This window comes from Drosophila gunungcola, unplaced genomic scaffold (assembly GCF_025200985.1).
Source record: "Drosophila gunungcola strain Sukarami unplaced genomic scaffold, Dgunungcola_SK_2 000057F, whole genome shotgun sequence".
NCBI lineage: Eukaryota > Metazoa > Arthropoda > Insecta > Diptera > Drosophilidae > Drosophila > Drosophila gunungcola.
In genome coordinates this window covers 566680-579952 of record NW_026453220.1, presented here as the reverse complement: position 1 = coordinate 579952, position 13273 = coordinate 566680, and the positions used below count along the sequence as shown (strand labels likewise).

The following is a 13273-nucleotide window of genomic DNA, read 5'->3' as shown; positions in this document are numbered from 1 at the left end:
AACCCCTACAATTTTAGGTTTTCATATTTTTTTGTATTTTAATTTGTTTAAGTGGAAATCTGAGTTGTACATGTTAAAAATGGTAACTTAACGGTACAACATAAACTATAGGTTTTATATGTTTGTTTTAAGAATTCGAAATATAGAAACTGAAAATGTTGGTGCTAAAAAATATTGTTTCTAAAACTTTTAGAGCTTTGTGAGTCTAAGCGTTTATAAGTATAAACTTCAATTTACAAAGATAAGATTTCAAAATATTGTAAAAAAAATCGGGTTAAGGAAGTTAACAATATCTTCTGATATAGAAATAAAAAAAATTATATTTTTGTCTTATCTTTGAAAACGCGTAAAATTAGTTCGTAACCAAACTAATCTAGGGTTAATTGCGGATGAAGCTGCCAGATGTTCAATGAAACTCTGTTCATCCAAAGCCCAAAGTGCATCGATGGAAGCCATAAACGGAATATGTTTTACAAAAATTGAATTAAAACAGAGATAAATAATTAAGGTGGTTTATTTTTTGTTAATATTCTTGCAGCATCACTGAGTCACTCTTTCTCTCCGGGATTTGGAATGGTTACCCTTTTGCTTTTTGGTCCACCGATTCAGCCATTCCAAGCGAGAGAGCGCCAGTGCGGAGAGTCGAGCGTCGAGAGCCGAGAGAGGTTTAACAAATAAAATAAAGTAAAACTTTTTGTTCAACAAGATCCACCCCAAAGAGAGAGCGCCGCTCTCTAGCTCTCCTCGGCACGGTACGGCGCGGCATGGCTCTCGCGCGACGGCGTTTAACGGAGCCAAGCGACTTGGGCTCAGCGGAAAGCCGAACAGTTTGAATTTTCTATCCGAAGAGTGCGCTTAGTGCCGCTGCTGCGACGGCGTTTTAACTTCCACCTGGGTAACCGTCGCCCCCGCCGCACCCAAATTCAGTGGTTTTTGTTGTCGCGTTGAGAGCGCGAAACGAAACGAAACGAAAAGAAACCGAACTCTCGGGCCGAACCGAAGCCGAAGCTCTCTGGGGGATCCAGAACGGAGATCCAGTGCCAAACCAAATCCCACGTAACACTCTCCCCGATAGTTACTACTATCTTTTTTTTTCGTGTGCATTCTTGAAACAGAAACTGAAGAGTAATGGTGGCCAACGTGTGAGGAACCCGAAAGAAAATATAACCAGGAAAAACAACGAAACACCAAGAGTTATCTCCGAGGAGTAGTAGAACCATCCTCCTAGCTATATCCAGATAAATTGCAAATAGCAAGCAGCAGCAGCCAAGATGTTTGACGTCTTTGGGTCCGTCAAGGGCCTGCTGAAGATCGACCAGGTGTGCATCGACAACAATGTGTTTCGCATGCATTACAAGGCCACGGTGATCATCCTGATCGCCTTCTCCCTGCTGGTGACCTCGCGCCAGTACATCGGTGACCCCATCGATTGCATCGTGGACGAGATCCCGCTGGGCGTGATGGACACCTACTGTTGGATCTACTCGACTTTCACCGTTCCGGAGAGGCTGACGGGTATCACCGGAAGGGATGTGGTGCAGCCCGGAGTGGGCTCCCATGTTGAGGGCGAGGACGAGGTGAAATACCACAAGTACTACCAGTGGGTCTGCTTCGTCCTCTTCTTCCAGGCCATCCTGTTCTACGTGCCGCGCTATCTGTGGAAGTCCTGGGAGGGCGGACGCCTCAAGATGCTGGTCATGGACCTCAACAGCCCCATTGTGAACGACGAGTGCAAGAACGATCGCAAGAAGATCCTGGTGGACTACTTCATTGGCAACCTGAATCGCCACAACTTCTACGCCTTCCGATTCTTCGTGTGCGAGGCCCTGAACTTTGTGAATGTCATTGGCCAGATTTACTTCGTGGACTTCTTCTTGGACGGCGAGTTCAGCACCTACGGCAGCGATGTCCTCAAGTTCACCGAGCTGGAGCCCGATGAGCGTATTGATCCAATGGCACGGGTCTTTCCCAAGGTCACCAAGTGTACGTTCCACAAATACGGTCCCTCCGGCAATGTGCAGAAGTTCGACGGTCTGTGCGTGCTGCCCCTGAACATTGTAAACGAGAAGATCTACGTGTTCCTGTGGTTCTGGTTCATCATCCTGAGCATTATGTCCGGAATCTCGCTAATCTACAGGATCTCCGTGGTGGCGGGTCCCAAGCTGCGTCACCTTTTGCTGCGAGCCCGTTCCCGTTTGGCCGAAAGCGAGGAGGTCGAACTGGTGGCCAACAAGTGCAACATCGGCGATTGGTTCCTGCTCTATCAGCTGGGCAAGAACATCGATCCACTCATCTACAAGGAGGTGATATCGGATCTGTCTCGCGAAATGGGCGGCGATGAGCATAGCGCCCACAAGCGGCCCTTCGACGCCTAATCAGTGGGCGTGACCGTGTGCCAGAGTGCCAGTAAGTCTCGTATATATCATCCCAAACTATCCCACACACTGCCCCATATCATCAACAAGACACTAGTTTTAGTTAGCTCCTAACTCAAGACACACTTCCACTCGATGTAAACCTCGATTAATTCTTAAGATTACACATACGATATACCATTTTTTTTGGTAGTTGAATTGCTTTTTTTTTTGACGCTACTTTTTTATAGAAGAACTAACTAATGACAATAAAAAATTATATTTTTTCCAACACAACAAAGGTACACTTTTCACAGAGTAAGAGAGAGCAAGAGAGTTCTTCTAGTCTTGAGCGTAACCGGCTTCGGTGCAAGCGAGATGGCAGCTGCGCATGCGCAATTGCCAACCATAGGTCCATCCCTCTTACACGCATGGTCAACTCAGAAGGGGAAAGAAAGAGAGGGAACAGAGTGGTGGGGGGCAAACCAGTTTGACCAGCAGTTAGTTAAAGATTGTTGCCAGCAGGGCAAAAGATTCTTTCGGTCTTCTTATGGCTTGGCATTTCTCTACACAATGCCCTCTAAAATTCCAGACGAAAGGGTAGTTGCAACACCATACCTTCGTTTTACAGATCCTTAAATATTACACAATCCAAAAAGTGGTCTTTTCAACACTGACTTGGTTTTTTGTTAAAGATATTTTAATTTGATTTATTGTAGGCTTCATAGCTTACAATTAAAAAATCACAGGAATTCTAAAGGATTTGAAAAGATTTTGAAGTTAATATTCAGTGGGTGGGTAACATTATCCAATCACAAACAAATTATGAAAAGTTCATATAAATGGTAAAGCTAAGTACCAAAGGTTATTCAATAAAACTAGCAGGTGTTTGAAAAGCTCAATTTAAAATGAAAAAGTTAGGTTCTTCATACAAAATTATCTACAGGATTTTCACAACAAAGGCTTCCAAGTTAAATTTGTTTTTTTATATGTATGTATATATGGGTTACTATAGGGTAGCAGCTAGCCAAGCTCGATCACTGGCGATGGTCGGACACCCGAGCTAACAAGCTCATTATTTATTAGTCGTTTCAATGGCCTCCGATTTTCTTAGATTGCCTCGGTCTTAAGACTGGGACTGTCTTGCTGCCATCACCACACAGGCACAAAATCAACGACACATTATTTTTTAAATACATTTTTGAAACGATAGATCTGTACTTAGGAAACAATTTCCCTGGGTTCAATTTTGTTCTTTTTATAGATATTTTTAATTGTATTGAGAATGAAATTTTTCGTAACTTTGATTTGATATTAAAAAAATTAAGTTTAGATATTTTTCTAAATAAAAAATATAATTATATTAAGAAATGTTAGAAATGTAATGAAACATTTTTCACATTTACAATATTGCCTATTTAAAATTATTATTATACATTCTTATGTCAATCAACATACTCAGTTCAGTAATTTTTAGCAGTGTGTATTTTTTTTTTTGGGCACAGAGACATCGGGTGGCGGAGATAAGAAACAGCTCTCGACGTTCGGGTCTCTGTTCGTCGGACTCGTACTCGTAATCAGCGTGGAGTTGAGTTTTACTTGGCCCGACTTGCGTTGCGTTGCTCAATGTGCAGACATTTCGTTGGGGACTTGACTTGGGACATGCAATGCCAATTAGAAGTTGGGCAACTACGTGACAGTTTCGGGCATGGACACTTATCTAATCGAAGGGGGAACAGCACCTTTTGATAAGGTGCGAGATACAGATACAGATACAGATACAGATGCAGATACAGATACAGATACAGATACAGATACAGATACAGATACAGATACAGATACAGATACAGATACAGATAAATATACAGAAACGAGATACATAAACGGGCACAGATGATGCTGTTGCCGTTGATTGGTGACATAGTGTTGCAATTAGCACACGTTTTCATTTCCATTTTTGCCACCCCCTCGGTAGCCTCGTAGCCCCACCTCAAGATCAGAGATCACAAGATCCAGGCCCCCGTAGATCCACAGGTTTCAATTAATGGCTGGCACACAATTTAAGCGGCCTCGACAGCTTTTGATGATGATCATAATCAACAAATAAGCGCTGGAAATGCTCCTGCTGTTCTCTGTTCTGTATCTATGTATACAGCTATATGTGGTTTGTTCGTCTGACCGCCAATTTGAGGTATCAATGAATTAATGAATGGACCGCTCTGTCACACCCAAAACCCACCCACCATCCACTTAGCCCCCAAGTTGTATGAAACGAGAAACAGACACGCGAAAACTTTTGCTCTCTATTGAATGTGCTTTTTTTTATTCGCAATTTGTTGTTACTTTTACTATACACGCACTTAATTTGTTAAGTCAGCAACTCATTTCCCAGGCTTTTAATTGCAATAATTGCTTTCAATTAGCGCAGAGCGAGCGAGAGTGTCAAACTTGAATCGGGCCAAAAGTGAAACTCAAACGGAATGTTCACTTATTTCCGATTGAAATAAAAATGCATCGTTTTACGTTAGACAATGGCGATGATCGGATGATTATTGTTTCCTTAGCGATTGGAAACTCTCAGGTGATTAGTCTTTAATGCCTGACAGCTGCGGAAATGGGTTTTTGTGGTCAAAATCAAGTGAGTTGATAGAAAATTAATTCAGAACAGCTGCTTGGAATTTGTTATTTTAAATGTATACTGTTCAAATTAATTTAACATTTTGTCTAGGTTTTATCCTATGAAGTCTATGAAAACCAAACAGTTTTGAAAGTATTTATATATATTGGTAAAGAATATTGGAACTAAAACTTTTATGTGATGTAAAATTATAAAATGAATTTAAAAGCCATAAGCAATTTACAAATAATTTTTAACTCAGGAGTTTTTAAAATACATATAATTAGAGTTTATATTGAACTTTTGTTAAAGCTAGTTGAGAATGTGCAAAAAGATTTATACCTTAAGGGAAACCCAAGTTACTATCAAATTCCCCCGAAATCTTATCAGGTGGAACCACCATCTTAATTTGTCATATAATACTCAACGCTTTCAACGAAAGAAATAACTTAATTTTAGCTACAACAGTCATTGCTTTATAATTAAACCCAAAACGCTACACAAAAATATTATTAAATAAAAATGATTTAATTTTTTTCCATTGCAGTTTCACGCAGCCGAAATTGGGTTAGGACGATGATAAGACGGAGTCGGAAAATGGGGAAATCGGAAAGCGGATGGAGAATTTAGGAAGCCGGCAGTGTAGATGAGGCCTTTCGAGCTAATGACGAGCTAATGAACACATATCAACGAATTCCATGGTAAAAGACAAAATCGCAAGCAATAATCGATTTGTGTTTACTGTTTTGCGTCAACAACAAGACACGTACAATTACAATAAAGTAACAAAAACAATAACAATAAAAAAAAAATAACAAATAACAAATACTAGCCGCAGCCAGAGATGTAAGCTAAAGATGGATTGGTTTCGGATTGCATTGGTTCAACGATCCCGAGACAATCAAATTTTTCATTTGCCAATCAAAGAATTTTCCGTATTGACCAAAATCCCACATCCAATCCATCAAAAAGCATTCTGGAAACCTTTGAAAGACAGGAGAAAAGACATTTTCAAACTATATATATTTTTTTTTTGTGCAGCAGCAAACGAATTGAAATATGATAGATCTATATACATCCATATATATTTTTAATAAGCAATTACACATATATTTATACATAAATATACAGACGGACAGAAAAAGAAATATATATATTTATAAATGCCACATGCGAGTAATATTTATGCTAAGAGTTGTGATCATTGATTAAGACATCTAAAAAATGCGAAAAACACAAAAAAAAAAGAAGACAAAATAAGCAAAATAATAATTTACACTTAGTAAAGAAAAACGCCAGCATAATAATACATATTTTATTTCAATTTTTACACTTTTAATTTAGCAATTTTCGCCAGCAAATAATAATTATAATTCCTTTTTTTTGCATATCTTTGGTAGCATTTATTTAGTTTAGCGCAATTTTTTTTTACACACACCCGAACTCATCATTAAAGAAGAGCAACTAAATTTATACATATTTATAGACGTATATATTTTTGTAAAATGAAACTACAAGAAATATACATTTAGCGTTAAGCGTAAGCATGGTAAAGACAAACAAAAAATGAAAGACTCAAAAGCAATATTTAAAAAAAAGCAATCGAAAATCAAATAAAAGTGTTTGTAACTATTGTGTTTATCCTCGAAGCGATGAACGAGCCAAGCCCTATGATAAGTTTCAATTTCAATTCCATATACTTATAAATACTTACATTAAATGAGAATAAAAACACCCAAAACATGATGATCTTTTTTATGATTTATTGTTTGTACTCAAGCCGAACAACTTCGTTTCATGCGAAAATAAACAAGAAAATAAAACAAGGAAAATCGAAGCAAACATGGAAAATCTATCTTATCGGAGGGTTTTGGGAAGTTCTGGGGAGCAATGAGAACTATGTGTTCGCCTAAACCAACTACAAACAAAGTTTTGTGGACACTTCTAAGGTTCGGTTTGTGTACCCACCTTGTAAACTTGGTTTTTTTATGACCAGTACTCTCTAAAATTGTTTACGCCGGACAAACTTTTGAGCAAACCCCGCGACCTGGTCTCAAATGGTCTTTGACCTCAGGATTTTCCCCAATCCACTACACTACCACTACATATCTTTTTGTTTCCGGAACTCGCTATGAGTACACATATTGAAAATTAAGAAAAAAGCCTTAATGTTATGTATTTTGACCAGCCAAATACTAAAAATTATATTAAGATGAGTATGCATATTATATTATTCATATACCTCTACTTAAATGTTTGAAGTCAACTTTTATTTTCAGTCTTCATTACTTATAATATAAATTTAAATTACTTCAGCGCCGATTAATTGGGAATTCAGGGTCAGATAAGCATATTACTCAAAAGGCAATCAAACATTTGAGAAAGTACTAATGTTTCTAAAAATAATAAACAATGCTGACGCATAGTTTTCCTCGATTGACTTACAAATGCGTCACCATATCCTGTTTATGTAAAAATCCGCTTATTGAATTTACGCACGTGCCAAATCGACTTTACTCACGAAATGTTTACAAACAAATTATGGTTTTTACTCAATTACACGTAGTACCGTTCATATTTTAAGGTCCCAGTGTATTAATAAATCTCAAGAATAGTTCCTGTAAAATTAGTCGTTTGTAGTATCGGTTATTTATTCTTTTATTTGCTTAATCTTTGCCGTTAGTTACGCTATGAGTGTTCTATTAGCTCTTATCTGAAACTCTAGTTTAAGATAACAATAAATGTACTTTGCCGTTTAGTTTCAGTCTTGTATTTCTAATGGCTTCAGACTATTAAGAACCTTAGGTAACCCCTAGTTAACTAACCTTAGAAATTACCTAATAGGGTATCGTAATAATTGTGCTTTCGTTGATTACCCGACTAAATCGTTTATTTTCCGCGGTATGCACATAGTGGGTCACTAACTTTAAATAGTCGTAATCGCGGGGCATCGGGGGATAGGGAACTCAAGTATCAAGTAATTCACGTCGTCAACATGCCCCTTGTGCAATTTATATGGAAAGTGTGGCAAAAGAAGATGTTGGGAAAATTAGCATATCAAATTGAGTTAAACGCTGCAATTGGCCTCAATAAATACGTAAACAAATATTACGACATGGAGGCGGGAAAAGCGAAATCGGTATGGTGGAATTGCGAGTGCGAATGGAAATGTAAGCGGGTTCAAGGAACTCTCGCCGTCACAAATGTCAAAGTTCTGGACTTTAAATTACATTTATTGAATTTAATTTATTATTTTAACGAATTCCTGAGATCAATTGGCATACTTCGTTTGCGTTAAAAAAACCAAAGTAAATAATTTAATACAAGAATGTTTTAAATAAAGTCGTTTAAAAAAAAAGCAAAAATAAAACACCCCAAGTTTACCATGATCCACAAAAAAAAAAAAACGATTTTAATCCAGAATTTCCTGGTTTTTGCTTGTGTCGCAATTCCCCTAATACCTGATTTCATTTCCCGAATGCAGTAAACTGAACAATCGTTTAGTTTAGTAAACTACAGATGGGTGGCCCACACACACCTTTTAGTTGGCCTTGCACTTGCAATTGTCAAATTATTTTGCGCAATTTCGCACAAAAGATTTACAGCATAAACACCCCCATGCGATCAATTTCAGTGGCGGCCTCTGGTGGCGACTGCGGCAACTGCTTACGTAAGCTCCATTGCACGAAAACCCCTAAATTTCGCTTTAGACACAATTTATTTATTTAAAAAAGTCCACTTTTCGTTGTCAGTCTGTGAATCGTTGACGGTTTTTGTCGTCTCTGATTTATTGTTATGGTTGTTTTTTTTATTTTGTTTATCTGTTGATTTGCTTTTTTGTCGCAATTGTGTCTGGTTTTTGTTTTAATTCTTTGTGCTTCTTGCTCAATGCGAGTAAATTAACTTCATCGGGGCGAAAACAGACTTCCAGTTTGGCCTGTTTTAATTTTTGATTATTTTTTGTTCACTCTAAAGATGTTATTTATAGTAAACTTATTTATGCGGTGACATAACCTAAAATTACCTAAAGTTAAAACAAAGTCCATTATATATATTATATATATATAATTATATATATATAATTTTTACTTTATATCGGTCATACCTCTATTAAAATATTTTCTGTATAATCTATTAAACGACCTCTAACCTCTTATAAATCGATTAATTAAAAACAATTTGTGACACTGGCTAATTACTCGCTGCACATGAGAAATAAACAAATGGACAAGACTTTTAGCATTAGCATATCACAGTTATCGGTTAAAAAAGACCCCTGCTTTCGTATGCGTAAGCAATTTGTACTCGTATATTTTGTTTATCGCAAATTGAGGACTTTGTATGCAAATCCTCGGGGACAAGGGCTGGAAATTTTAGTCATTTCTCGTTTTTTATTTTTGTGTGTGGGTTTTTTAATTTTTCGGGACTTTTGTTTATCGCCCGCTTATTGTTTTGCCATTTAAAAAGCGGTAAAATGAGTAACGACACAACAGCTGAAGTAAAGCATTCCACAAACACACTTTCGGCTGTCTGAGATTCCGATATATATTATGATTATGATATGGATAATGGTTCTGGGCCTGATTCTGAATTCAGTTCTACTTAAGCCATCGAATGGCGGAAGTTTCAATCGTTTTTAATGAGCCTCATCGCAGTGACACAGAAAGCCTATTTTGTGGAGGCGTCTTCTTGTCGGGCATACCCTCTAATTTTTCGGTTATGACCGGTTTTCGGATGGGAGGTGGCTTTCGGAATAGATTGTAGTTCAGAACAACAACGAAAAACAGGAAAAAATTGCCTTGGGCTGAGTCAAGACACATTTTAGTTACATTTTAGTAACATTTTAGTTACATTTTAGTTAGATTGTAGCACTTTTTAAATACATTTTAGTTACATCTTTACATTGTATCGTTCTAGTTAAATTGTAGTTACATTTTAACAGCTTTTCAGATACATTTTAGCTGCCTTTCAGTTACATTTTACCTACATTGTAATAACACTTATCTTTACGAATGGCACAGTTGAATAACCTTTTAGTTATATTGTAGTTACTCAGGTTACTTAGGTGGAAAAATTGTAAATTTAAAAATGATTTCTATATATGGGATTTATTTTGATGAACAAATAAGGAAGTAAAAATTTAAAGTAACTTTCCAATTCATATAAAAATCAATCAATCAAATTAATAAAGTATAGTATTGAGTAATGTGATTTGTTTTGTCGATTATGTTATAAATATATAGAGTTAGGGTACCGACATTCGAACACCCATTAGTGCCAACTGTGTGAACATTTCCCGGTAGATCTGTTTTCCATTTTCTGCCATTTTCCACCCACCTTCCCCCCAATTTTCTTGCCGCTGTGCGGAGACAATCAACGATTCTAATTAGCCGACCAGACGGCGAATGTTTATTAGACCTTCTGTGTGGGGTTTGTGCTCTGGTTTTTATATATATAAAGCCATAGTTTTGAAATCATGTGGGACGATCCAATTGACGCGGCCGGCATTCAACACCTTTCGCAAAGTTGGGCAAACAGCAATCAAAGCAAACAAACAAACAAACAAAGGCGAAATACACAAAGCACAAAGCAAGGCAAGCAATGCGAACAAACAGTGTTTAAACATTTGCTTAGTGCAGCGGCGACAAGTTGCATAAATTATTATCGAACAGCGAATGCAATTGCACGACCTGCTACAGTTTTCCCCTCTCAATACTCCTTTTGAATACCCGCCCCGGTTTTTCTTTTTCAGGGGGGGGGGGAAAAGGGGGTGCAAACTTGTTGCGCTAATGACAAATGCTTGTTGCTTGTCTTTCACTCGAATTTTTTTGAGGCCAAAGGCTCCATTAGCTTCACTGTGTTATTGGATGTTTAGTTATGAATATGCCACATGGTTGCACATCGTAAATAATATGTGCACGAAAAGAGCATACATAAAAAGATTTAATAACTGAATACTACTAACTTGAAAACAGAACACAGATATATTTCCATTAAAAAAATATAAATAAGTTTAATTTTAATAAAAAATATATGTGTAAAGTGTATTTTAATTTGTCAGCTTTTAGGTTCTAACACAAAAATTATAAAGTTTCAGACTTTAAATAACAAAAGGATGAACAAAACTCGTTAAGTCTTAGAAAGTCCAAAGAGAAATCGATCTGCACTTTGTGTAAACTCAACTTAAAGTGGACCTTACTTAAATAACAAACTCACGATAAATATACAAACATTTTTACTATACCTTTGTAAAGTAATGCACGAAATGGCAATTTAAAATTTACTTTAAAATTAAACCTAGAGCTGTTCAAATATTTCAACTTGAAAGTAGATCAAATGCAATGTTGCATTTACATTGCATCCATTTTAAATCATTTAGCAAGACGATAATAGTTAAACTTTACTGGAGCATACGAGAAAAAGCAAACCATATAACAAAAGCCCAACAGAAGCAAAAAAAAAAGTATTTTTGTATCGATTTAAGCAAGTATGAGGGCACAAAATCACGTGCATTCTCGCTTTAATAAGAAATTTATGGGGCTTCATCGACACCTCGAGGGGCTCATTAAAAAGCACATTCAGGTGCCACAAATCTGTTCATGAACTGCAACAATTCCAAATGCAATTAACATTTCCCCGCGGAAATTTATAGTAATACTTTTGATACCCTCTCCGTGGTTGTGGTATAATATGTATGTGAGTTTATGGGGGAATTTCAGCATAAGTTGTATTTAAGCAATAAAACCTCAACTAATAATATTGCTTTGTTTTTTAAAGATTATACAGGAATTTTGGCATTCGACTGTTAATACCCTTCCAGTTGAAGCTTAGATATTTGTTGTCATTAGAATTATTTTTATTTTGACAATAGGGTGGCACGAATTAAGAAGGACAAAAATTTGTATCCATTTTTAGAATAGTGCCCTTACTAAAAGGTGAAATTTTATTTATAGCACTAGTTTATCAATAAATATATGCGAATATGAAATTCGTAAATATTTATAAGACACAAATACTTTGGATATTCGACTCCTTGGCGCTGCCCTTAAATTCTTGATTTTAAATTGCTCTCCCTCGAGCGATGGAAAATGCAAATGATATGGAAAACGTTTACAATCGAACCGTATGAAATGCGCTATCAATTACGGCGGCTAAATGCCAGCCAGCGAATTTGCATTCCCAGGAGGGAAAGAGAGGGAGATAGGGAAGCCCTAGGTGGGCAAAACGAAAGACTTAGGCAACGAACCTTTGTCGGCCGTTGTTAATGAGCGCTTAAAAACGCCTCGCTTCGAAATACTTGGTATATGGGCATAGGGATTCTGATTCTAGGGTTTTGGGTTTTGGGGCATGCCGCCATGCTGTGTGGCTCACTTTTTTTATTTTTTTTTTTGGTTTAAAGAGCTTGCTTAGCTTTTAACGAGTGTTTCCCACGCTTGAAAAATGACTCGCGGCTCGCGAGCTGGACCCGAAACCTGAGTTATTTTATCGATCCCCCGTTCAGGGTCCGGATTTTTTAGGCCCGGTCAAGAGAGTTGGCTTTCTGTTTCTGTGTGTGTTTGTGTGTGTATATATGTCTAGCCATGGTCGAAGTCGCCTTTCGGTGGCGCTTGTTGGCTACCGTTGCACGCCGCGCCCAAAAGCCTAGAAGCTGTTGCTGCTCCGGCTGCAGCGGGCTAAGGAAAGGGGCGAAGGGTGGGTTTGGGGGCGTGGCAGGGGGCAAACCGGTTACCGGTCTCAACCACAGACAAAAATGCAGCTAAGGTTGTATAAGGAGATAACGAGCCAGAAACAGTGAAACCTCCAGCGGTTTTTTTAAACTAATTTTCCATTATCTATACATTTAAAAAGCTATGTATAACTAGTTTAAAAAAAATATGTAATGCAAATCTACATTTCTATAATTTCTTAAATTAAACAAACTTTTGTTAATAATAAGTTTGAAAACAGAGTAACAGAAATATGTGCTTTATAACAAAATATTTAAATTAATAATAGTACCCCTTTCATTACTCATTTAGCACCTTTTAAAAATGTCCAATTACTTTGAGTATTCTCTTGGAAACTTTAGCGAATCTCCACTTCCCACCATTGTGCACACACATTTATAAACAGATGCATACATACTATTCGTATGCTAAATGCGTTGGCCGCCTGGCTGCAAAATCAAGTTTTGCATTTTTTATTTAAATTTATTGGTTTTCCTCCGCTAGCTGTTGCCAGGCGCAATGGATCGAGTTGAGTGGAGTGGAGTGGAGTGAAGTGAAGTTGAGTCAACGGAGATGGAGATGGAGACGGAGTCATT

General features: G+C 37.3%; 1 protein-coding gene across 1 annotated transcript; it reads left to right on the top strand.

The window, feature by feature from the left end:
- Nucleotides 1-822: 822 nt before the first annotated feature.
- On the top strand, nucleotides 823-6717 carry LOC128264126 (innexin inx2). Its single transcript, XM_052999472.1, has 2 exons — nucleotides 823-2406; nucleotides 5519-6717. Exon 1 carries the CDS (start codon nucleotides 1272-1274, stop codon nucleotides 2373-2375), a length of 1104 nt encoding a protein of 367 aa, XP_052855432.1. The 5' UTR covers nucleotides 823-1271; the 3' UTR covers nucleotides 2376-2406; nucleotides 5519-6717.
- Nucleotides 6718-13273: the final 6556 nt, after the last annotated feature.

What these genes read in the sequence shown, in the direction of transcription:
- LOC128264126 (XM_052999472.1), top strand. Translation starts at nt 1,272, where the DNA reads ATGTTTGACGTCTTTGGGTCCGTCAAGGGCCTGCTGAAGATCGACCAG.